Source organism: Mesoplodon densirostris, chromosome 8 (genome assembly GCF_025265405.1).
Source record: "Mesoplodon densirostris isolate mMesDen1 chromosome 8, mMesDen1 primary haplotype, whole genome shotgun sequence".
NCBI lineage: Eukaryota > Metazoa > Chordata > Mammalia > Artiodactyla > Ziphiidae > Mesoplodon > Mesoplodon densirostris.
This window is the reverse complement of record NC_082668.1, coordinates 78952294-78979971: the sequence shown is the minus strand read 5'-3', so window position 1 is coordinate 78979971 and position 27678 is coordinate 78952294. Positions and strand designations below refer to the sequence as shown.

At 34.5% G+C, this 27678-nt stretch overlaps 1 protein-coding gene across 18 annotated transcripts in view; it reads left to right on the top strand.

Annotated features, from left to right (window-relative positions):
- BAZ2B (bromodomain adjacent to zinc finger domain 2B) overlaps window positions 1-27678 on the top strand; it is a 375982-nt gene that overhangs the window by 242894 nt on the left and 105410 nt on the right. For 15 of the 18 annotated variants that reach the window (XM_060105770.1, XM_060105769.1, XM_060105771.1 and 12 more), the window contains 4 exons: window positions 374-520; window positions 19539-19727; window positions 24113-24280; window positions 25227-25420. In XM_060105770.1, coding sequence (XP_059961753.1) covers window positions 376-520; window positions 19539-19727; window positions 24113-24280; window positions 25227-25420 — 696 coding nt within the window. In that variant the 5' untranslated portion in view covers window positions 374-375. The remainder of the gene's footprint in view (window positions 1-373; window positions 521-19538; window positions 19728-24112; window positions 24281-25226; window positions 25421-27678) is intronic. The other 3 variants (XM_060105764.1, XM_060105765.1, XM_060105766.1) reach the window with 2 other exon arrangements.

The following is a 27678-nucleotide window of genomic DNA, read 5'->3' as shown; positions in this document are numbered from 1 at the left end:
TGAATAGATCATGAGGTGATTTAAGAAGAATAAGAAGTTAATATGCTAATTTTCCTAAAGTTATGGCAACATACAGTTGTACGAAGTTACTGTATTCAAATGTCTATTATTATTTTTTTATATAAGAATATTCTGCAAGTCTATTAGAAGATTTGGTATACTTAACATTAAACTTACTTCATAAACTGGTATTTTAAATTATATTATTTTTATTTATTTCGTATTTTATCTCTCTGAAGAACATGTATTTCTAAACTTATTTCATATTTTAAAAAAGTATTCCTAAAAGTTTGACTTATTTTAAATATGTTTAATTCTTTTGCTTAATTCCACTATTTAATACTGTAAATTAACATTTGTCTCCCTCCCATAGATATGGAGTCTGGAGAACGGTTACCATCCTCAACAGCCTCCTCTGCTACACCGACTTCATCTTCTATACCTTCTGTAGCTTCATCAGTTTCAAAAGGCGGCCTTTCCACTGGAGCTGCTTCACTTAGCTCTACAATCAACCCATGTGGTGAGTACCCTTTATTAACTCAATTTTAGAATGCCATCCTTTTACTAATTTGCATTCATAGTGTTTTATTGAACTCTGAATAAAATGTTCTCATTATTTCTGTTGATCTGTTGAACAATGGCTAGGTTAAACATTTAGTCTCTGCTTTTTCTGTATTTTATCAGAACACTGGAGTAGCACTGCTTATTCCATGTTTTCTATGATTTTTAGAAGCTTTGAGAGTTTCATTTTAATATCTTCCTTTGACCATTTTAATTAATAAATTAATACATGCAAACTCTTTTAAAACAATAGGCCCATGAGGGAGTGAAGAAATATAAAGGAATCCTTGATGATAAGGTCCCAATGCCATGGACCATTTGCCCTAAATTTGCTTCCAGTTATCAAACTGGCCTTCACCAAACCCCAGCTATCCTAGTTCACAAGATGTCTACTAAGGCATATCATTTACCTGATGGAAAATATTTTTAAAGTTTTAAATATTTTGAAAAATATTTTAAGATATTTGACAAATTTTTCTTAAACATGAATGAAGTTTATACTGCTAAAAAGGGAACTTTATTTCAGTAGTGAAAATATCCTCAGTTTTAGTTTTATGTGGAAGGTATTTTTATTTACCCCTTAAAATCACTTTTTGCCCAACCACATGTTTGGATATTTGGTAGAATACATTCCTTTTTTTAACCTAAACTTGATTAACTTATTCCTTTATCACTAGGAAGATTTTTAATCTTAAATATATTTTATCTTATAGATTATTTCATATGTATAAACATTAGAACTAAATGATATTTTACTTTTTCAAAATTAGATTTATAATTTTGGGTAAATGAAACACATAAATATGGAATGTTTGCTGACAAAATACCCTAGCAAATTGTCAAATATATATTTATTGAATTATTCTGATTTTTTTCCAATCAATGGAATGACAAGGATGTCATTTTGTCATTTTATCAGAATAATTTTCTAACATTTTCTTAGTGATTATAAAATAACTAAAATAAAATACCATTACTTTTTAAAAATAAACAAATAAAATTCCTGTTCTCCCACACCTTGTACAATCTTGGTTAAGATATTCATTTAACAACTTCATCCACATGTCCCTTGTGTATAAAATGATGGCTATATATAAAATGATGAATGCCTTTGATGATATGCTGTGTTCAAAAATAGTGATACCATGGTTGGCATTTTACCTTAAGTTTCTTTGTCTAAATGATTGCACACAGCTGTACTTTTGTAATTATTCTTTCGTGCTTTTTATAACTCTTCTCCTTTCATTTGTGTCAGCTCCTTTCATTGTATTCCTCCCATCTGCTGTCTTACTTTGTATTTACTTGTGAATTTGTATTTAAAATATATAATATTTCTAGGGAAATGTCCTTTTTTTTAATGTTGAAGCTTTCAGTCCTTGAGTACAGAGCCTTGAGTTTTCTGGACCCTTTGCTACCACCTATTTCTCACTTAGTTTTCTGAATTAGTGACATTTGAATTGCTTATGATTCTGAGTAGTCACCTGTTGGGTGCTATTTTTTTTTTTTTTTTTTTTTTTTTTGCTGTACGCGGGCCTCTCACTGCTGTGGCCTCTCCCGTTGCGGAGCACAGGCTCCGGACACACAGGCTCCGCGGCCATGGCTCGCGGGCCCAGCCGCTCCGCGGCACGTGGGATCCTCCGGGATCGGGGCACGAACCCGTGTCCCCTGCATCGGCAGGCGGACTCTCAACCACTGCGCCACCATGGAAGCCCGGGTGCTATTTTTTGTTAGTGGTAGTTGAGAGTTTCAGAAGGGTGGGGTATGCTTAGTTGATGAATAACATCAGAAATTTCCTTATGTAGAAAGGAATTAGTTTTCATCATTTATTTGCAAGTAAAATAGGTTTATGAGTTTTTATGTGGAGATACTTAAATTGAACGAAACTATAGTTTATTTCAATGTTTATTCCAAAATATATCACTTATTAACACATTATACCTTTAGTACCTACAGCATGAGTTTTTTTCACTTTCTAAGAAAATTATTTTTTGTTTTTAACATTCGCAGTGTTGTGGTTTATGTTTAAACTAGAGCCTTACAATGCATGGAGAATGCTCAGTTGTCCTGCATAATTCAGTTTATCATATTTTCCTGTCTTCTCTTATTTGATTCATTGTTTTTGGCCTAGTCGTTGTCTGTAATTTTCTCCTTTTAAAAGTAAAATTATAGAGTGATAATGCACCTAACCTCTTTATTTTAAACAATTTGAATCTCCTCAATGTTTTTGATGTATAGAAACAACAAAAAAGAATTTTCATCTGTAAAATGTCAAAACCTCACCAGTTCTTTAATGGTTCCTTTGAGGACATTCTTTTGTTTTAAACAGTTATTTTAATTGGCCTTTCTCTGTCATCTTCATTAATGATATTTCTGTAGGAATTCTTCTGAGTTACAAAGGATTTAATTCAAGCCTACTTTTGAACTTTGAATGATCAACTAATTTCTTTTGAATCAACACCTTGTCAGGGTCTGGGAGTATACATATCTACTGTTACTATTATGATGCTGGTAGAAGATGTGAGACTCCTAGGTCAGAGATTTTATTACTATAGCATAGCAAATAGCATAAACATCATGTTGGCATTGGCTCCCCATGTCTCCCAAGTCCCACAGGGGCAACACGGAGGGGCCCAGTTGAATCTTATATAGTGGGGATTGTGTCACGGCTTAGGCAACCTACTGCTTTTATAATAAATGAAAGCAAAGCCACTCTTTCTCTGGAAGGAAATGTCACCTCATCCATCAAGGTTGCTCACTGCAATCCTGAGAAATGGCCCAATTTTAAAGAGTGGTCAAGACCTTGCATTCTTGGCATACCCAGCAACAACATGCAGGGATCTTGGAGGACTGTCTCTCACAGCACACCTTTAATTTTATTACAGTAACTTGGATAGAAAATAACACTGCAATAAAGATTGATTAATCTAAGGCTCTCTGCATATAGTGGATCTTGTCGGTCCTGGAAGAGTTATATTTCTTTTCCCTTTAAAGTATGATTTTTAAAAAATAACAACTTGCCTACTTCTAAATAATTTTGGACAGCTTTCAGTAAATATATTGGTACAGTAAACAAAACAATTAACTAAAATATTAAAAGATAGGCTCTAAAAAATATAAAAGTGTTAGCCAAGGAAAGCCACAGATATTGAACAAAAAACTTAACTAATTAGCTGTTAAGAATAAAAAGAAAACATAGTGGGCTACATGGCTCACATACTAGTGCTAGTGAACATATCAGTTCCTCAGAGAAAAATGAACGTTTTCCTGGCTCTGAATGGTTTGGGGAATATACCACCAGAACCTTCGTATAAAAGGCCACATGATACACAATATCCTATATGCCAATTTCATAAGTATTCAGACACTATTTCACATAATATCTCTGAGTGAAAGCTGAAAGAATAGTATTTCATCATAGTTCCAAAATTAAACTTTACAGAGTGGATTTGTTCGAGATTTGTGGTCATTTGACCTAATACAAACAAAGCATAGAACTTTGAGAAATTTCAATGATAGTTAAACTGTGCCATAGACCAGTGGTTTTCAATCCATTTTTGAGGTAGAACCCTTCAAACAAAACTTGTAAAACGCTGAATGTATGAAACAGAGAAACTGTTTAAAACTTCTCTCATTAAAGCTGGGGTATGCCTACTTTTCTTTTAAAGTTAGAGACTGAATTACACATGTATCTTAATTGCAGGCCTACCTCTGTAGAACTGTGCCAAATCATGGTATATTGAGGAAATCGCAAATTGATCAGTCAGGCCTCAACTTAGGGTATGTGTCAGTTACGACAATGATTAACTATGAATAGGAACACATGGCAAATACATGTACCAGTCCATAGATCTGCAGTTCTGTGGTGGGTGATGGCATCACAGACCTGGGCTCCTAATTTGATATCCTGTCTTCTGAGGTATGGGACTTTCATGCTCATGTGTCTTATCTCATGGCTTTTATATGGGATTTCTTTACTAATTTTACTACTTTTCATATATTTTTTCACTCTGTTCCTTATTTATTTATTTATTTATTTTTAATAAATTTATTTACTTATTTTATTTTTGACTGTGTTGGGTCTTCATTTCTGTGCGAGGGCTTTCTCTAGTTGTGGCAAGCAGGGGCCACTCTTCATTGCGGTGCGTGGGCCTCTCACTGTCGCGGCCTCTCTTGTTGCAGAGCACAGGCTCCAGACGCGCAGGCTCAGTAGTTGTGGCTCACGGGCCCAGTTGCTCCGCAGCATGTGGGATCTTCCCAGACCAGGGCTCGAACCCGCATCCCCTGCATTGGCAGGCAGATTCTCAACCACTGCGCCACCAGCGAAGCCCATCTCATGGCTTTTAGAAGGCTGATCCACCTACAGCCCTGTTTTCCAGGAAGGAAGAAGGTGGAGTAGAAAAGGGCAAAATTTGTATGCCAGCTTACTTTGACCCCTTTTAAAGAGCTTTCCCAGAAACCCCATCCAGAGATTTCCACTTAGTATCTCTTTTGTCGGAACTATATGAATGGTAATCTCAGCTTCAAGGAAGGCCAGGAAAATTAGTTTTTAGCTGAGCATATTGCCATCCTGAAGAAAATAGAGGTTATTAGTTAGGAATAAGGAGAGAATGGATAGCCAGTATCTGCTATGGCTAAATGGAACAGAGGGACAGGAGATCAAGCTGGGGAGTAGGTTAAGGTCAGATCATTTAGAACTTCATGCACCATGTTTAAGAGTTTAGGCAGAATGATGTATTGATTAAAAGCAAGGACTTTGCAATTGAAAGGCGCTGAAATTGAATCTTGGCTTGTCCACTTATTAGCTATGTGAATTTGGGTACATTACCCCTTTCTGAACTTCTGTACCTCATCTATAAAATAAATATGATACCCATTTTATAACGATAAATGAGATAATGCCTGACATAGAATAGGTGCCTAGCAAATTGTAACCTTTATTTTTATTCATACTTGATCAAGTGGAAGGATTTTAATGATTTGAAAATGTTAGCATGCTAGCAGCATGTAGAGCGTCAGTTTGCAATGAGGATGGGACTAGAGGCAAAGAAGACCATTAGAAGGTACTTAAATTTATCTGGGTGAGAAATGATAAGAGCCAAAATTAAGGAGTTATTGGAGATGAAGAAAGAAACAAGGTTCCAGAGATATTTTGGGAGTAGATTCTTATGGGATATAATGACTGGATTTGGGCAAAGGGATGTTGAGGGAGAGATTGAGAGAGAAGCCCTGACATGACTTGGATAACTGGGAGAAGGGTGATGTAATGAGAAATGTGAAGGAAGAATACATTTTAAAGTGTAAAAGGGTCATTTATCTTTTTGCATGTTGCACTTGAATGGACTGTACATCCATGTAAATACTCTTGGTAAATATTAGAGTTGTTTCCAACTTTTGCCAATTACAATGTCATGACCATCATTATACATGAATCCTGATGCATATGCATACGTTTTTGAAGATGTCTTCAACTTTACCAGTAGTACCAATTTATTTTCTCATCAGCTGTGTATTATAATTCCTGATGCTTATCATTCATGTTGACACTTGTCATTGCCAGACTTTTTGATTTTTGTCGATGAATATGAAGTGTTCATTAAGGTGCCTTTTAATAAGTTTATAGCTTTTTGGGTTTTCCTCTCTTTTGAAGTGATTGTTTAGGGCTTTGGTGCATATTTCTATTGGGTTGTCCATCTTTTTCTTACAGATTTGTGAGTTCTTTTTATATTTTGGATGCTGGTCCTTCTTTCAGTTATCTTTGTGGGAGATAGCTTTTCCCATATGGTGTGTCTTTTTTTTATTCTACATTGTCTTTTGATGAAAAGAGCTTCCAATTTTAATGTCGGCAGATTTACCAGTATTTTTATTTATCGTTATGCTTTTTGTCTAAGAAATTGTCCTCCACCTCCAAGGTTATGCATATATATTTTTGAGATTTCACTTATCTCTTATTTAATGTTACTTTGAAAAGTATATGGTTATCAGATACCAGGCCAGTTGTGATAGACTGAATTGCCTTTTGGGTTTTGGAACTATCACCAGTTGAGATTGTTGTTTGATGTATCAGTGAGTTCAGCTTGAGATAACATAAACCACTGATGCTATTTTAAGCAGAAAGATTTAATACAAGGAATCAGGTACTTATAAAATTATTGAGGAGCTGACCCCTGACCCCTATGAGTGATTTCAGAGCATTACTGTTGAATTGACCTGCTTAAGGAAATTACCTCTAGTTCAGTCAGGACACCGTTGTTCTAACTGATGGCTCCATGGATCATACCACCTCAGCTGCAACCCAGTGATCAAGAACCACTGACATAACAGGCTCCAGGGCTGTTCTGTGCTGCCTGCTAGATCTGCACCAGCAAAAAGCATACCTCATATACTGCCAATCTAACAGCTTAACTCAGTGCCAAATACATCTGATTGGCAGAATCTAAATTATATCCAGAACCCTGGCTGCAAGAGAGACTGGTAAATATACTTTTTAGCTGCTCAGCTTCTGCATCACAGGAGGGTACACTAAAAGGAGGTTGGGGTACATGTTAAATTATGAGCCAATTATCTATCCATTTTAGCTCATCTGGTGATAGCCCCCCTGCCATATCTCCCCACCTTTGTATTATAATAAACTCCTGATACCTATACATGAACTTTATTCCAACTTCAGTGGTTCTTTTCTTCTGAAAAAAAATAGTATTTCATTAATACATCTAGTAGCTCATGTATACTCACTACAGATCCCTTTTGATATACTATTCTATGTAATAATATAAGTTAAACCAAATAAAATAAATGCTTAACTCAAGACGATATGGCTCTTAACTGTCACAAAAGCAAATACCTATCAATTCTTTTTAAAGATTGCAAAAAACTTTTCAAGGACTCCATTCCTCCTATACAGTATCATTAATTTTTCTGTATTTATTGGATCATGTCCATTAGTATAAAAGCATGCTCATAGTATCTCCCATCTTAAAAAATAATACATACCAAAAACCCTTCCCTCTTTCACCCCAAACACTCTTCTGGCAATTACTCTGTTTTCTGCCTCACTTTATAACCAAACTTCTCAAAATACATAGTTGTATTTGCTTTCTCCTTTTCCTCATCTTTTATGTATATCTCAGTCCACACCAATGTCACTTTTCTGTCCTCATCTCTCTCAACCTCTCGGAAGAATTGACACAATTGACCAGTCCTTCCTTCTTAAAAAACCTTTTTTAGGGAAGAGTTTGTATCAAATTGGTAATATTTCTTCTCTAAAAGTTTGGTAGAATCCACTCTGAAGTCATATGGGCTTGGAAGATTGTTGTTTCTTTGTTCGTTTGTTTTAATGTTGTTGTGGAAGATAATCAGGAGTTCAACTTTTCTTTGGCCGCGCCGTGTGGCTTGTGGGACTTTTTTAGTTCCCCATCCAGGGATTGAACCCGGGCCCTCAGCAGTGAGAGCATGGAGTCCTAACCACTGGACCAGGGAATTCCCAGGAGTTCAACTTTTAAAATAGAAGTATAAGACTATTCAGGTTATCTTTTTCTTTGTGAGTGAGCTTTGTTAGTGATGTCTTTCAAGGAATTTGTCCATTTCCTCTAAGTCATTGAATTTACAGGTACAGAGTTGTTCCAAATAGTACCTTATCCTGGGACTTCCCTGGTGGCACAATGGTTAAGAATCCGCCTGCCAACGCAGGGGACATGGGTTCAAGCCCTGGTCCAGGAAGATCCCACATGCTACAGAGCAGCTAAACCTGTGCGCCCAACTACTGAGCCTGCACTGTAGAACCCGTGAGCCACACTACTGAGCCCATGTGCCACAACTACTGAAGCCCACGCGCCTAGAGCCCATGCTCCACAACAAGAGAAGCCACCGCAATGAGAAGCCTGCGCAACACAACAAAGAGTGGCTCCTGCTCACCGCAACTAGAGAAAGCCCACACGCAGCAGCAAAGACCCAACGCAGCCAAAATATTAATTAATTAATTAATTAATTTAAAAAATAGTACCTTATCCTTTGAATGTCTGTAGGATTTGTAATGATATCTTCTCTTTCATTATTGATATTAATAATTTGTTCTCTTTTTTCCTTTGTGACTAGAGCTTTTATCAATTTTATTAATCTTTTTGACAAACTAGATTTTGGTTTCATTGATTTTTTTTTTTTCTGATATTCTGTTTTCTGTTTCATTGATTTCTGCTCTTTATTATTTCCTTCTGTTTTTCCATGGGTGGGATTTCCTCATCTTTTCTCCTAATTTCTTGAAGAGAAAACTTAGGTCATTTATATTAGACCTTTCTCCTTTTCTTATATATGCATTTAATGCTATGAATTTCCCTTTTAAATACAACTATACAGCCGCCTCCCACAAATTTTGATAGTTTTCATTTCATTATCATTCTAGTAAAAATATTTTCTATTTTCCTTTGTGAATTCTTCTTTGACTGATGGGTTGTTTAAAAGTCAGTAACTTAACATTTAAATGTTAAATGTTTCAGTTGATGTCCATTTTAGTTTTATTGTGGTCAAAAAACATGCTAATGATATGTGCTCTGTTTTTTGGCTTCCCACTGCCACTTTTGCAGACTGGCCCCTTGTGGGTCTCCTCTGTGCCTGTGAAAGTTGTTGGGTCAGCCAACTACATGGCAGAGATGCATCTCTTTCTCTTTGTGGTTTCCTTGCTCCTAAGATTACCCCTTGATTTCCAGCTGCTCTGCCAGCTTTCGACTCTGTTCTCTGACACTTCAGGCTTTCTGCTGTCTAAGCTAATCATGGTGAAGGTATGCACTCAATTAAGGAATACATCAAATTGAACAGATCTGCTGTGTGTAGCTCTGTCTTTCTGTTCGTTCTCTCCTGGCTGTTTTGTGTTGCCCATGCACAGTGTACTTTTAGCTAGGAACTTGGAAAGTTTAATCTCTGAATTTGAGTCTCCTTCTTCCTGTGGTTTGATCACTGCCAAGATTTCCCCTTTAAATTTCCTGATTTCCTGATGTTTTCTTAGCCCTGAAGTCTGACCTCTGGCACCTTTAGTTGATAAGCCTGCTGTTTCATCTACCACTGTTTTCTGGAGTTATAGCTGTGAGGTTTAGACAGCAGTATCAGACCAGAAAGCCACAAAGTCACACTTCTCGCCCCTTCTTGTTACCATTTTTTCCAGGTTAAACTTTCCCCTGGCTTTTCTCTGCTTTTGGATGCTTTCCAGTATCTTTAGTTTTGTTGTTGTTGTTTTTTGATATTTATTTATTTATTTGGCTGCACCAGGTCTTAGTTGTGGCATTTGGGATCTTTTAGTTGCTGCATGTGGGCTCTTAGTTGCGGCATGTGGGATCTAGTTCCCTGACCAGGGATTGGACCCCCGGGGCCCCTGCTTTGAGGATGCAGAGTCTTAACCACTGGACCACCAGGAAGTCCCTTGTTGTTGTTTTAAATCACATTTTTATAATTATTTTCTGTGGATGATTTGTGTAGCCACTTCACTACTACTCCACCATTACCTGAAGTTGTCCCCTGCAAAACGAATCACTTCTTTAAAAAAAAATTTTCACCTGAGACTCCAGGGGTGACATGTGACACAATCTAGCCAATCCAAACATCATATTTCCCACACAACGATGGTTAAGTGATTGGTTAAGGAAGACACATGAGACTAATCAAAGGCAAAGAGATTCCGTTCTGGGATTTTTACTGGGACTGGTGAGGGAGGATACCCTTTTGTCCCACAAACCTAAAAGGAAGGGCCTATCTGAGGAAGTAGAGCCAAGAGATGAAAGAGAAATTAAGTCCCAGTAAGCTTTCAGCCAACCTTCTTTATCTGAAGTGTGCCTTTTCCAAATGCTTTTATGTGATGTGAATCAATATGTTTACCTTTCACTTAGCCATTTTGAGCTGGATGTTTTGTACTTTTCAACCTATCTGATATACCCTCCATGATCGAATCCCAACTCAGGGTCTCAACCATGTTCTCTCTTTGTCTTAGAGGAACTGCATAAGGCTGATTTTCATGCTTTGTCTCAGGTTAAGTGTCCTGAGACATTAATTAGAGAAGTCTCCTCTGTTCATAGTGTCTAGGTTATTGTTCTACTGTTACCTGTTTTTTCACCTAGTAATTTCCTCCATAGTACTCTTCACAGTTTATAATTATAGATTTGGTGTTGTTTTACTTATTTGTCCCTTCTTCTACATTTAAAAGGCAGGGACCATACGGTTTTTTTATTGATACGTATCCAGTCAGTGCCTGGCACAAAATATATGCTCAAGAAACAATTGTTGGAGAAAGGGAGGGAAGGAGAGGTGAACTTGCAGGAATAGGACTTGCTAATTAAATGATAAATTTACTCTAATTAATAAGTTTTCTAGGCTGTATTATGCTTTGCTCTGGTAATACCAAATAACTGTGCCGATTTTAGTTGGAGATGGGCATTATAAGCCACAGGGTAAAGAATCTTAAAAGATCAGACCTTACTGATGAGGCATTGAATAAATAAACCCTGAAAATCCAAAGTTATTAATTAGAACTTTTTATTTAAAAGATGGAGCTTACATTTACAGTCAATAGAGAATCGTCAAGAGAATGAGATAGGCTTATTCTTGAGGGTTTGGATATAAAGCCAAAGTTTTAGTCTCTTTGAGTATTTATATTATAGTATGAACTATTATAACAATAATTGTTTCTTACTTGTCTATATTCTAGATATCTGTAAGTCACAAATAAAGGCCCTGGAATGTTCAACTGTCTAGCTTTTTTGCCTTTCAATAGATTTATTTAATGAAGGGTTTGATCACAAGGCACCAGGTATTTTTGAAATATATTTTACCTAACTTTTAAATTTATGTATGTATGTATGTATGTATGTATGTATGTATGTATTTATTTATTTATTTATTTATTTATGGCTTCTTTGAGTCTTCGTTGCTGTGAGTGGGCTTTCTCTAGTTGTGGCGAGCGGGGGCTACTCTTCCTTGTGGTGAGTGCTCTTCTCATGGCAGTGGCTTCTCTCATTGCAGAGCACAGGCTGTAGGAGTGCGGGCTTCCATAGTTGTGGCATGCAGGTTCAGTAGTTGTGGCTCACAGGCTCTAGAGTGCAGGCTCAGTAGTTGTGGTACACGGGCTTAGTTGCTTCACGGCATGTGGGATCTTCCCGGACCAGGGCTCGAACCCGTGTCCCCTGCATTGGCAGGCGGATTCTTAACCACTGCGCCACTAGGGAAGTCTTTACCTAACTTTCATGAGTAGAACTTCAGAGTTTTAATTAGAATTTTATAGGTAAATTACTAAAGAAAGGTAATGCCTTCAAATCAATTAAGTAATCTTAAAAATGAACCTAGGGTTATGGATAAAATTGTTTCTTCCTTCCCCCAAAAATATGTTGAAGTCTTAATCCCTGGTTCCTCAGAATGTGACCTGTTTGGAAATTGGGTCCTTAAAAGAGGTAATCAAGTGAAAATGAGGTTATTAGGGTGGGCTCTAAACCAAAATGACTGGTATCCTTATTAAAATGGGAGAATTTAGACACAGAGATGTGTACAGAAAGAAGCCCATGTGAAGACATAGGAAAAATGCCTGAGGTTACCAAACGTTAGGAGAGAAGGATGGAACAGATCCTTCCTTAGTACCTTCAGAGGGAGCATGGTCTTGCCCACACCCTGCTTTCAGACTTTTGTAGCCTCCAGAACTGAGCCAATAAATTTCTGTTGTTCTAAGTCACCCAGTTTGTGGTACTTTGTTATCGCAGCCCCAGCAAATTAATATATGACTTTTATTTTAATGCACTACCATTTCTGATGATTAGCTGTACTTTGCAGGTTGTATACTAGAGGCTGATTTTGCAATGCTGTAAAAATACACTGATAGTTTAAAGAACTAGAGAAAAGAGTTTAAAGACATGTTGCAACAAGTTTATGTAGCAATGAAAGGTGTGTTTTTCAAAGTTGGTTTTAGTAATTTTTGTGCATTATGGGAAAACTAAGACCTCTTTATTGAAACATAAGTAAAATAAGATTTTAGAATTAGATTGTTTTCACTGTTATTTTTTATATTTCATTATAAAAATAAAGTACATCTATATTTGAATATAGAAATATATATAAAATATAGTGTAATTTTAGTATTTTAATCTGTGAACTCTAAATTCTTTCATTAGAACTAACAAAAATGCTTTTTTACAAAAGAGCAGCTGATCCTATCTTTGAAGAATAGTCATTTGCCTGAAGATTGATACATCATTGGCTGAACTGAATCAAAATCTTGTTCACCATGTTTAGTGTTATGTAGAGTAGTAGATTTTGTTCCCAAGGCTACCTAGACTTTTATTATTTTTTTTCTAATGAAAAGACTGTTTGAAAGGAAATTAGTAACTTTATATTGAATCCTGGCAGATACTAACTTAACTGAGCGATCAAAGTTAATATCACCAGCACCACATAGCAACATCACAGACCCCAGATATGTTGTGCTGAGAAGGACACATTGGGTACTCTTCCCAATCATGTTTAACCTCTTCTAATCATGAGAAAGCATCATTCAAACCCACATTGAGATACAGTCTACAAACTACCTGACTAGTACTCTTTAATGTATGAAGGTCATGAAAGACAAGACTGAGGAACTGTCACAAATTGGAGAAAATTAAGGAGACACAGTAACTAAATGCAATGTGAGATCCTAGATTGGATCTTAGCACAGGAAAATGACACTAGTGGAAAAACTAATGAGATCCGAATAAATTCTTTATTTTAGTTAATTAATTGGAGTTAACTTCTTGGCTTTGAAAATTATTTTTTATCATATAAGATGTTAACATAGGGGAAGTTGGAACTCTGTACTATTTTTGCAACTCTTTTAAGTCTAAAACAATCTCAAAGCAAATACTTAAAAATAAAATGAAAGACTTTATTTCCATACCATGCTTTTTTAATGTTAAAATGTAAAGGTTAACTACTAAAAAAGTTATGAGAATAAAGGAATGAAATGAAGATTATTGGGGGGAAATATTTTGTCACCATTAGCTATAGAATCCTTTCTGTTTGTTCTTTAATCAAAGTTCAAGTTTGTAGAATTTGTACATTGTGAGTTTCAGAATATTTAAACATTAATATGTTTAAGAATTTTAATATATGGGCCAATAATTTGAGCATTTCTTTAATTTACAGTAATTTCACTTTGTTTGTTACACTCGGTTATTACTAGTGTTAAAGTACTCTTGTAACCTGTATTTGAATGTGCTACCATTTTTGATGATTAACCATACTTTGCAGGTTATATACTAGAGGCTGATTTTGCAATGCTGTAAAATGTGCTAACAGTTTAAAGAACTAGAGATAAGAGTTAGAAGACATGTTGCAACAAGTTTGTGTAGCAGTGAAAAAGTAAAGACATTTTTAGCACACAAAAAACAGCATAGGTAGAATTCTATCATAGTAAGCAGTCTCCTTGATTTTTTAAAAAAGATTAGATGCTTTAGGATACTTATCCCTTATAATCATTTTGTTTTAATTTGCTATTTGGACTTTTCCTGATTGATAGGAGATTTGTCCACTGGTAGTGTAGGTTCAAGACATTAGTACAGTATTTACATTATTTTGTTCTTGTGGGGGGAAAATACCCTTATTGTGTCATTGCGTGAAGTTCATTAATATTAATAAAGACACTTGCAGTTACCGTGTATTGCTACTGAGACACTGGCATTTTGTGTAACTGCTTTTAATCACTTACATATAGATTGGCTAGTACAATCTGAAAAGCTCTGCTAAAAAGTAGTCAGCTTATTATAACGTAAGTTGAGGATTTAGACATTACAGACATATATTTTCATTATGCAGTACGTGCACATTGTTACCTGTCAGTTAAAATGGAAACTAATAAAAGTTGCATTTATAATATTGAAACTATGCTTGAATGTTAATGTCTGTAAAAAAGAATAATTATGGTGTTCTAAAACTATTTTCATTTTATGATGTAATTTATCAGTTTGCAAATGTGTTCTTTGAGCAAAATTGAAGAGTTTTAATCATAACAGGTTTTTACTTGGGAGGATCTTCTGATATTAGGTATATTAATGTAGAGAAAAGTTAATTCTCCAAAAGTAGGGCATGATAATATCCAAATAATTTTATTTTTGTAGTCATAAATCTAATAGAGCCGGTTTGGCTTGTGTTGTCTTTTGTTTCCTATAAGAAGATATTCTGCTCTTTTGTTAATACAGAATATGCTTTGTTTTAAATGTAGTTGTAGAGTTCACTGAGTCATCTCCAGTCTGTGATCAAAAATCCCCTTGTGAACAGTAGCTTGAAGTTTCAAGACAGTTGGAGAAGGCAAAGGGCATTGTCCTGGCAATGAAACCAAAGGGTGTAACCGAAACAGCATCCTCTGCTGTATAACAAGATTAAAGCCAACATAGATGTCATTAAATTAGCTTTTAATTACCCAAAGAGCTTTTAGTAACATTGTGAATGCTTTTTATAATTGGAACAGAGAAAAAAAGTGAGATATATTTTTAGAGTTATCCACAGCAGGTATTATGAAGTATTATCCCTGCAACTGCTAACAGTTTGCTTTATGCAGTGTTTTGTACAGAATAAAAATGATTAAGAAATGATTATTTCCTTTATAACCTTATACCCTAGTAATGGTATGATGAAAGATTGTGAATAATCATGAATATTCAAAGGAGGTCCAAAACATATCTGTCTGGGAGATTCAGGAATACTTCTTGGGCAATATATTTTTGAGATGATTATGAAAGGATAGTTAAGGTTATAAAAGGCAAAAGAAGTCAAAGAGCATGTTATGTAAGCATGGAGGGTCTGAAGAAGAAGAAATAATGTGCCCAAAAATACAACAGTGGGAAACATTCATTAAGCACCTGTTATATTTCAGATTATGCCAGGTATTGGGGATTACCAAGATGAATGAGATTCAGTTTTGCTCTCAGGGAGTTAAAATCCTAGTTTAGAATTCATGCACATAGAAGTGATAGTTAAAATAGTAGAAGCCCATGAAATGACTGAGGAAGAAAGCATAAAGAGGAAAAAAGAGACAGTTGGACAAAATCTTTAAGAATCTTACATTTAGAAAAAAGAAAACCCAATAAAGTGGAGAGTAGTATTATGGAAAAATATAGTTAAGAAGAATATCAAAATAGTTCCATGACCCAGAGCTTAAGGGTAAACATGGGTTTTAATAAGGAAGAGGTAATCAGCAATGCCAGATTTATAGAGACAGGTTAAAAATGAGAAGAGCAAAGATTAATGGAATCTAGTGGTTAGGAAAACTTAAGTTCTTTTACAGACAAAATGGAAGGGAGGCTTGGACTTGTCACAGCTATTAAAGATTCTGAGAAGTGAGGAGGAAGTAGACATACAAGTGTAAGAGTTTTCTTTCAAGGTTAACAAGGAGAGATGCTGAGATGGGATTGAGAAGGAAGGAGATAGATAGGGTCAAGGGGGTGGTAGAAGACTGAGAGAGACCAACGGTCATGCTGAGAAATAAAGAAATGGAAATGTGGAAACCATGGTTAGAGTAAAATTTAAGAATTTAAGATCTTGGAGGTGGTAGAATTTTATGTGATCAAATCCAACATGTGGCCTAAATGGAATCAAGGAGAAATAAAAGGCCAAGTGGTAATTTAAAAAAAAAAATTAGGACTCAGGGTTGGTGACATGTAAGGCAAAAGGAAACTAGTAAGAAGCACCCTTGCAAGTTTAAATGAAAATTCAGGACAACTTCCTATTCTGATGAAGCCCTTTGGAATCAGTCCCATGGATGTGCCTCTTCTGCTCTTAATGAGTAATCAATTCACTCAACAGATATTTATTGTATATCTACTACGTACAAGACACTGTTTTAGGTATTTGGGATCTGTTACTAAGTCCTGTATGTGACAGTACCAGTTTATAATATTAAAATATTAACTAACTTGTTTTGTACATTGTGGTATGAAAAACAGTCTTATACTATTTCAATTATGTTCAAACCATTGAGTTCCTTAAGACTAGGGATTATGTCTTATTCATCCTTGTATCCTAATTACTAAACATAGCACCTGGTGCTTAATAGATATCTTCATGAAATGTCTGAATTATGGAAACTGTTGAATAAAGAACAGTAATTCTGGAAGGTTTTTACATGGAATTAGTAGCTGGCTTTTTTTTTTAAGGCAGTGGCAAAAACAATACTAAAATTATATGTAGTATTACAGAGCCTTTTAATGAGAAAGATACACTTTTTTGTATCACTGACTTCTATATTCTTGCTATAAAGGCAAAATTTAGTAAAGATTATTCAATGTAATATGAAATTATTTCCCTTCTGTTGTATAACTTTACCCATGTAAAGCAAAGAAAATCTCTAATGTGTGTTTTTAATAATGCATGGTATCATTGTAATCATTATAATGTGGGCCTGATATTCTTTACTAAATACAGACGTGAACCTTTTCTTACCAACAAGGAATAGGCCCTATCGATTCTGTTGTCACTTGGGTACTTTCTATGCTTTAATTATCTTCAAAAGTTTTATAAGAAAGAATAAGAAAATAGAGTAAGGTAGCTTCTTCGTAATTTTGCTAGGCATAGATATAACTCTGTGAACAAGACTATATTTTTCCCCCAGTTTGAATCTATGGTGAATAAAGCTCATATTTTGTTGAAATTTTATATTCAGCTCTTTCTAGATATCACTCTTTTTAGAGTTAAAAAAAAGAACTTTTTAAATTATCAAGTTGTGTAAGATCGATTCTTAAATCATTGCTGCAAGAGTGACAACTTCATTTAGGTATTACTCATGCTTTCTGTTCATGAGACTCCAAGGTTTAAGCTCATTTATTTCTTCACATTTAGAAAATTAATGTTTTAACTATACATCTAAGAATGCTGCTTACTAGCAAGTATTTCTATCAGTTTCTGATCCTTTATAATTTTAATGTGTTCTGAATTTTTATAATATTTTGTGTAGTTTTGAGCTTACCTCACAAAACTTTTTGTATTAAGTCACTGCTACATATATATAGTTGACAAATATAATTTAAGAATTTTTATTTTATAAAATATAAATGAAAAATGATTCTAAAATTCACAAACTGAATGTTTAGCTCAACTTGCTTGTCAAGAAAACTGATGTAGAAGGAAATGTAACAGATCATAGTATGTTTATAAACAAAACATTTGATTAAGGACATGTCATTCAGGAAGTTGAATTGATTAGTGAGAATCAGGGATTTTATAGGCAATCACATGTGAAAATAAACACTGGCTCTTAATGTTACAGGCTCATTTTTTTAGAGAAACTAGCTGGGTTTTTGAGAATTTGTTCTCCCCTCCACAAAAAAAATTTACACAATCTTTCTGGTGCCATAGCACTAGTCTTAAAAATAGTGATATTTGAGTAACCTCCTTTCTTCCAGTAGCATGCCCTATTTTGTTTTGACTTAACTTCAGTGCTAATTGCAGTCTAGAACTCTGATTACACAAAAGTACCAAATTCACAGATTTTCTGTTTAGGCTTTGATGAACAAAAACTAAGATTGGCTGACTTAGAAAATATACTCAAGTTTGTATCCTTCCCTTGTTCTCCCTCAGTTTCTTTGCGAGCCTTCCTTGTAAAGGCACTTTGAGGATCTTCCCTATGAGATCTACTTATTGCTTTGTTATAGTGGGACTTCAACCCTCAATCAGAACTTTTTACCTTCTAGGCTAATATAAGATATACTTGATACAGTCTATTTAAATCTTACTACTTCAATGAAAAATATACTGTTATTTCAGTAAAGAATATAGGGCTTATATTAGTCAATGAGAGTACACTGTGACCTCTTTGATGACTTCCTCTTAGTTTTCAGTGAATAAAAAAGCAAAAAGGAGGGATTTTGTTGATAACTAAATGATAACAAAAATATACTTATTTTTAAGTTGTATTTTTTAATTTACTTTTAACATATTATATTGAAACTATATTGCAGTGCCTAGTCAGGTCTGATATAAACAGGATAATAAGGAAGCCTTATGTTTATTTTAACACAGATTACAATAGCTTTCATGCAGTAAATTCTTAAGATAGCCTGGAGTGTGGGTTTTTATATTTTGTTTTCACAGTATCAAGCCAGGGAAACTTAATTATTTCCCGGGAGTAAAAGTTTTCTAAGTTAGAAGATTTCCAAGTATTAACAAATCTTCTGCCAAATCCCTACAAACTATGAAAAATAAGTTGTGTTTTGATGGTATAACACTGCAACTTGGGGTTATGACACTTAGTGTACTAGATTCTCTTTAGAGTAAACGTAGAGATTGAAAAACCACACATTTGGATTGAATATGAACTTTCTATCACAATGTTTAAAAATGATTTTTATATTGATAACCATCCTTGGATGCATTTAGAAATAAATTAATAAGTTTATTTATTAAATCTTTATGCTGTCGTATACATTGCCTTATCAGGCTAGAATATAATCCATTTTTGGTATCAACTCTCCTCACCTAAAAGATGGAGAACATAGCTTCAATTCTGGCACATGGAAAGTAGGAGCTCTTTGCCTAGAGTGTATGACAGTTTGAGTAATGAATTGGTGACAGATTCTGGATTTATTTTATTGATTTTCAACTTCGTATTAACTAGATGTTTTTATCTTCCTTCTTATGAGTAAAAATTTTTGATAAGATATTAATGTGCATGTGTTAGCAGAAAGTTTGCCTCACTTCGGCAGGTCAAACTTTACAATTAGTGAAAATTATGTACTTAAAGCATCATTCTCAAATCTCAAAATTCAAAGTAAATAAGGTTATACCATTCGTTTTAATTATTTTTAGAGTACTTTCATGTTTCTAGAAACATTCTGCAGGGTTTGAAGAACAGAAATGCAAAAAAAAAGATATAATAAAAATTTAATAGATAAACTATTGTAAATTTTAACCCACTATGAACGCTGAAATCAGATAAATCTCATCTGTTTTTTCTAGTACAACTTTAAGTGTGTTTTTTTCCCTCCCAGGACATTTATTCAGAACAGCTGGGGATCACCTGTTTAACGTGTCCACAGTGTCGAGTGCCTTCCCAGTGGTCAGCCACCCAGTCTTTGGTCTGCATTCAGCCAGCTCAGGGCATTCAGAATTTGGTGGTTTGGGGACACTTGGTACACCCACAGCCTTAGCTGCACACCCCCAACTAGCGTCTTTTCCAGGTAAACATCTGTTACAAACAGTGTTCAAGGAAAGGAGGAAAGCTTGAAAATGTTCAAGCAGTAGTTTGGTAATTAACTTGAACAAAAAGAATAGTATTATGCCTGGTATATTAAAGCTCTTGTGCAATAATTAACTCAGTCCTTTTTATCCTGTGCAAAAAAATAAAACACACTCTGTGTGCTAGGTGGCAGCACAACTGACTAGGTATTCAAGTGTTAAGCTAGAAAAATAGGTATCTGCCACAAAAGTAAGTAATTAGGCCAGGTTTTTCTCATGCTTTTTATTGAAGTAGAAAAGTATATGTATGGGAAGTATAGAGTTTGATTAATTATTCTCAGCTTTATTTGATTTTTTTAAAAAATATTTAACTTACAGTGGAAAACTAGAGTCCAGTTCTTATAATGAATATACTTTTATTTTGAGTTCTCATTTCTCTGCATTTATAAGTAGGATGAGCCTGGCTCTTAAATTTCTATTTTTTTCATATTTCATTAAAACAATCATAGATTTGCACCACTTGTGTGGCAGGAAGACCAGAATTATCCCAAATCCTACAGATTATGAGGATTCAGGAGTTCAGTAAGACACCAATTAAAGTTTAACTTAGACAGACATGCTGTAATCTCTCTTGTTATATTATTTTGAAAGTCTAAACTTTAATGTGTTTCCAGTGATTAACTTTACCTTAATAAATTTTAGTTAAGGATGCATGATTTACTGTTATAGAAAGTAGTTTAAAAACTAGAGCATAATTCAGAGACAGATAGATCTGAATTTAAATCTGGCTTTGTTATGTTTTAGCTGTGTGACCTTGATTGAACAAGTAATCTGACCTCTCAGCCTCAGTTTTCTCATCTGAAAAATGAGAATAACAATAACAATAATAATAATAGTATCTGCCTCTTAGGGTTCTTGTGAAGATTAAAGTAGATAAGCCATGTTCAGTGCTGAATGCAGTGTTTAGCACACCTAATTAGTATGTAATTGGTAGCCATCATTGTTTTTACTCTTGTCCAGTGTTTCTTTAAAAGGAAACAAGTATCTTGTTTGAATTAGATATGTAGAATGGAAAGATGGCTAAGTATATATTTCAAGTACTATTTCTTGAGTCATATTATTTCTTTAATTCAGAGAGGAGATAGTAATGTGGCTAGAAAGTTAAAACAAAGTCTTAAACTAAGTCTTGACATTTGCTTTAAAAATACTAATAGGAATTTATTTCAGTCAGTTTTGAGCATGGTTGCTTAGCAAGATGAGTATTCAATAGGTATTTGCTGAAATATAGTATTGCTGAATAAAAAATTAAAATAGATAATAGTAATATAGATAGTTGCTAGTACCTTAAATTTTTAAAATTGTTTTATCATAGTTTATTATATTTGATATAGTTTGATATATAAAGTATTAATTACTTTTGAGCATTTCTAAACCACAATGTAATTATTGTATAATTAAAATCAAATATCTTCTGCACTAAAAACATGCTTAACAGGTATAAAGAGTTACTCATCTCAACTTCAATAATGTTGATACTTCCACTGTATAGAAAAAAATTTGATAACTTCCCTAGCCTACATAAACTATTCACTCATTCATTTCTTATACAAAGTTCTTTGACCATCTACTATGTTCTGTGCAGTAGGCCAAGCACTGAGGAATATACTAACGTAGTATATGTTATGTTGCTTATAGTTTTTAGGAGATAGATAAATAGACAATTACAAGACAGAGTCTTTAGTGGTAATAAAAGTATGCCTGTATAAGCATACTTTTTTGCCAAGTGAACAGAGACTATGCCTTGTTTTAGAGGCCTCATTTGTTTAAGTTGTACGTTTTGTATAACTTAAATTTAAATTTTCTATAATTAGTTTTATTCAAAAGGGTAACCAAAATGCCAAAATTTTTAAATCACCTACTAAATAAATGAAGACACACAGGAAGAAATTACTAGGAATTTAAAATGAGAAATAGTTTATTTTTAAATATTATCCACTTCTAAATTTGTCTGCATTTCAGATGACTAAATCAACACATGCAAATTACTTAATGGATATTAGTATAGTAAAGTTTTTTATATTGAAATAGTATTTCATGGTAAGTTCTTTTAAAACATTTACAGTTTTTAATCATTATATTTTTATATTACCGTGAATTTTCGTGAAGTATGTGGCTCTATCAAGTTTGCAAGATTTTAAAATTCTGCTGTCTTCTATGTTCAAATTGAGATTCAGTATATCCTCTGAAATATTAGAATCTTTCAGTTGAATATGATTAATGTTGTTACCATGCAGTTACTGCCCTTGAATACATTTAGAAATTCATCATGTGCTGGTTTATGTGATTCTTATTTTGTATATTTCATTTTATCAAGCTAGTTTGTGAGTGACTAAATTTTGTTGTTTTATTTTCTTAAATTTGGAAGAGAAATAAGCTCATCACTTAACAAAAATTCTGTTATTTCCCATGAATTATTAGACATTTGTGAAGCTTGTGATCAGAAGCGCTACCGTTTTCATCTTTTTATTTAATTGATCTTATTTACTTGTATTTTTACTCATGATGTCACCTTATTTATAACGTACACATTTTCCAGTTGTGTTTTTTTCTAATCCCTATTGTGTGCTTATTTATCATTGACATTCTAAGTGCATTTTTATGTTGTTTCTGAGTTTGATTATGTCTAAAATATTTGAGTCTTATTATACTTTGACTGTCTTACCGATTTGTTGGTTGTTTACAAAGTCTGAACGTTCAACTGTAATGCTTTAATTATGGACTCTGTTTTAAATAATATGAATGTTTCAGGAAACTGTAATTTCCTTTTTTATCAGCTATGTAGGACCTAGTTTTCAAACCTATAAATAACAACAGATTCCAGCTGTGCTAATACAAGCCCCAAATACATAGTTTTTCTTCCTATCTACATACAGTTCTTTCATCTAAACAGTAGATAAATGATTTATGGTTTTGTATAGTTATTCTTGGTTCAGTTCCCATCATTCAGACACTGCTGAATATACATTGGTGTCATTTCACTAGCAGTGCCTTCCTGCAGTGCAGAAGAATAGCTTTTGCAGTTTCTGCTTATACTGTTTTTTAGACCTTTCAGAATGTCAGTTACCATGAACATTTCACTTTTTTTTAAGCTAAACTTTTGTCTTTAGTTAATGAAGGTGCACATCACTTAACATCCTATTTTTAATAAAGAGGTATTCCTAGAAAAGCTTTAAAGGTCATATAATACAGTACACTGACAGTATTGAATTTTTCCCATACTATATTATTGGGGTTTTTCCTCTAATTTTTTCGTGGTTATCAAGTCAATGAAAAGTATCCTATATCTCTTGGAAGATTAGCCTGAAACGTAATAACTGATTTGGTAATCTAGCTGGTTAGCCAATTGGAAAATATTCTTTCCGAGATTTTACATGGGGCAATACAAGACTGTCCATGGGGTTATTTCAAATTTCTTCTTAATCTTCACTCTTCCCTAAATAATGTATTCTATAAAATTTGTCTTCTCTCCTTTTCTAAAAGTTTTAACTAAAAGCCACTGTTTGAATATCTAAATTGCATTTGGTGATTTTCTACCATTTAGTCATTTTACATTGATAAAACATTGTTATCTATAATTTATGAGAGGAAGTATAAATAAAATTCAGGCTTTCTTCATTAACTTTAAGGGGAGAAACTATAAATCTTTTATATTTTAATGTGACAACATGTTTTAAAAATCTTCTTTGAAGCACTTTTCATTGCTTAGACACCCCCCCCCCCACCAAAAAAGGCTTACTGATTTTGCTATCTCTATTGTTTTGTTTGAGTATAGGATGTTTTCTTCCATAAATGCATTTGAGATATGCTGGATTACAGTGGTCTTTGTATTATTATTTAAACCACCTGATTTATCAAAGCCAGCTTTATATTGTATGTAATTTAAGGAAATTCTTAACATAGGTTGTAGATGGTAACCTTAAATTCTAAGGTTTTAAAGTAGACTAAAATAGTCTTAAATATTCTGTTTCTTTACTAATTTAGAAAAATTATGATGTAAGTCATCAAAGAGTCAAATAGTTCTTTAATATTCCAAGTTTCCCATTTTATTTTTAAAACCATAGACTACTTTGTTCTTCATAAATTTGAACTCAAGGAAGCTGCTAAGTGAAGATCCTTGGATACTGTCTTAATGAGCAGAATGATGAGTGTATAACTTCTAATCAGCTGTCTTATAATTAGAAAGATGATCAGAACTATGTGTAATTCAGCAATTCTGTTCCAAGATGAAACCTGAAAATTTTTTTCAGGAATAAAATATAAAAAGCACTGTTAAATTAGCTAGAAATTTAATTCAAATATTTTTGCTTGTTTGGTGTTTGGCTTTGAGGTGCAGAATGGTGGCGAACAACAGATGTTCATACGCGTGCAGGGGCAGCCTTCTTTCCACCATTACTGGGAATTCCACCACTGTTTGCTCCTCCAGCCCAGAATCATGATTCTTCTTCATTCCATTCAAGGGCTTCGGGAAAAAGTAATCGAAATGGTCCTGAAAAAGGTATCCATGTTAACTTTAAGTGAAGTACTACAAATCCTCCATTTCAATACCTATTTTTAATAGGGTTCAGATTTAGTAACAATTATGGGGCATTGTGCTAGACACTTTCACATTGTCTTGCTTAATCCTTATAATAACTCTTTGAGATTGGAAGCATTGTCATTTTGCAGCTAAGGTTAAATAAGTTATTCAAGGAAGCACTGTTTACATGTTGACATTGCATAGCAGAATTTAACCCAGGTTTTCTAACTCCGAACTCCACTGCCTTTTCCTCTGTATCTCATTACCTCCTTCACGTTCACTCAATAAAATATATTACTTTTTCTGTAATTAAGCATTAAATTAATTAAAACTAATATGTTAGTACGCCTTTTTTCTTTTAAATTGTCATTAATATTTCATAGTTGATAACTGTTGTTAGAATACATTTGCAAATTATAATAGCATTTTAGATGGTTTATTATTACCTTTCTTTTCACTTAAGTAAGTGTTTGGGGAGTTTGTTCCGAAAGGGGGAATACTCGCATTTAATTATCTTTCTAAAAATTTTTTAATTGAAGTGAAATTCACATAAATGTAAAATTAACCGTTTTAAACTGAACAATTCAGTGACATGTAATGCATTCATAGTGTTGTACAACAACCACCTCTGTCTAGTTTCAAAACATTTTCATCACCCCGAAAGGAAACTTCATACCCGTTAACCAGTTTCTCTCTATTATTCCCTTTCCCAGTCCCTGGCAACCACTAGCTTGCACTCTATCTCTATAAATTTACCTGTTGTGAATATCTCATGTAGATGGAATCATACAATTTGTGTCTGGCTTCTTTCACTTAGCATAATGTTTTCAAGAGTCATCCACATTGTGGCATATGTCATTACTTCATTCCTTTTTATGGCTGAATAACATTCTCTTGCATAAACATATTTATTTTTACTTTCAAGGTGTAAATGGGTCAATAAATGGAAACAATACATCGTCTGCATCTGGTATCAACACATCTGTACTATCCACTACTGCTTCAAGTTCTGTGGGACAAACTAAAAGTATAAGCTCAGGTGGAGGAAATCGAAAATGTAGTCAGGAACAAAACAAAACCCAGCCTTTGGATGCTAGAGCTGACAAAATCAAAGATAAGGTAAGTTGTTCTTTGAGGCACAAATATATAACAGATCGATATAAGTATTCTAAAGATCAAACCACCTGAATCTATGGAATAACTTTTTATGAATTATCAACTCCTATTTTTATAGATATTCCTTTTTATGGGGTGGTTTTAGTATTATGCATCTAAAAAATTAAAACTGTCAGCACCAGTATAAATAATACAAATAGTAGTCATAGATAAGATTTATTGAGAACTTAACACAGGCCAGTTCTGCTGTAATTGCTTTGCATATAATATCTATTTCAATCCTCCTTATACCCCTACTGAGGTAGGTACTATTATTATAAACTGGGAAAAAGAGCCCCCAAATAGTTGGCCATTAAGTGGTCAGGATTCAAAGTCAGGCACGTTGACTCTAGAGCCCATGCTTTAGGAAAACAAAAACAAAAAACCCTTCATTATGGAAAATTTCAAATATACACAGAAGACAGAATAGCATAATAATCCTGTGTACCCATTATTCAGTTTCAGCAGTTACCATCTCATGGCCAATTATATTTCATCATAACCCCAGCTGAATTCTCCTTTTCTCCTTTGCCAGTTGGCACTATGTTAGACCTTGTCAATAGAGGGTCCTAGAGACACACTGGAAGAGGAAAAGGCTTCTGTTCCTGGTTCAAGTGTTTTCTTCTTGGTCTTATGCTGTGGCTGCCAGTGGGTGGCTTCCTCACCAGCTTGTGGCTACTCTGCCAGTTGTGTTCAGGAGACCCAGTAGTGTATACCTTCTAGTGAGTGTCACTGACATCCCAGAAGGCAGCTTATTAGTGAGTTTTGCTGGGATGCCAGTGGTTGGCTTTGTGGCTAATTTTACTGTCACCCCTGATAGCAGATTCCCAGCAAGTTTTTCTGGCACTTCAGCAGGTGGTGTCTCCTGTGTACTAGCCTTGATCTGTGATACCTCAGTGAGCTTCTCTGCCATCCAGTGGGCAACAGCCACATCCTTTCCAACAAAGTCTGAAGCTCAGCCTTGGGTGAATGAGGGGTTGGAGAAGAAAGACGCTCTTCCAAGTTTATTTTAGTACTCTACCTCAGCCGTACAGGAAGTGGCTCTTCCCTATGTCGGCTATTCCGGTATTCTTTACAGGTCTCTTTCCCTCTTAGTAGTTCATATTCTGTTACTAGTTGTTGCTTCTTTATGATAAAATTTCCCTGTTCAAATTGATAATGTGGTTTCTGCCTCCTGACTAGACCTTGTCTGCTGTAGAAGCAGTATCAGGAGTAGGGTGGGTATGCAGATTGCACGTGGTAAATTCACTCCAATATTCTGGTCACTCTAAGCCTTTGGATTTCCTCTTCCACATCATGCCAGGGAAGCTGTGACATTTCAACTTTACTAAATATAGTTCACCACTGTGTGCAGATTTCATTCATCCAACCAAGTAAGCTGAGATACCTCCAGCTACAGGAACACATTATATCCAGAATTTCTAGTAAGTGCACCTGTATCGGTGAATTTGGTCTGCTCCCATTGGTAATTTCTTCTTGAGAGTGAAGTCTTGGTTTATTCTGAGTTAAAGCCTTAGCATCAACTGCAAACATTCTGGAAACAAAGATAATAACTAGAGCAATGTCTTTTCGTCTACATTTTATAAAAACCACTTTCAGGGCCTGATTTTTCTGGGGGAAGAGAGTCAAAAGTTTGTGATCCTGTAATACCACTTTCTCCATTACCTCAGCTATAATAATAAGGGAATTGAAAAGCTTGTGACACACCATAGCAAGAGCAAGGTATGAGTAGTCACTGATTGTAGATAGCGCTGATCTGAACTTTAAATCTGAACAACACGCCTCCCAGGCTCCAATTTTTAACCCCAAGGAACTATTTTATCAAATTTTTCTTTGTCCTTTCTCAAGACAACATTGAGGTCCATATATTTTCCAGGATCAGCTAAACAAATAAAGGTTTCTTCCCTTTTGGCCAGCATATTTTATAGAAATACTTCCTCTAGATCTTTCAGTTCTCTCTCAACAGAAGATAAATGTGTTCCAGCACATAGTAAGACATATGAGGGTCTGGGGGAAGGTCCTCTGGCGAAGCCTCAAAGCCTAATGATAGCCATCACAAAAAGTTGACAGGACTCTATTTAGGCCCCAAGACAAACATTTACTTCCCTCTTCAAGCCACCCCACTGAGCACTTGAGCAAATGTGATAAAAGACTCTTGGTTGTTTCCTTCCAGGGACACAGGTTTTAGGGTCATACTTTCCACCTGTTCCTCTTCAACTGCT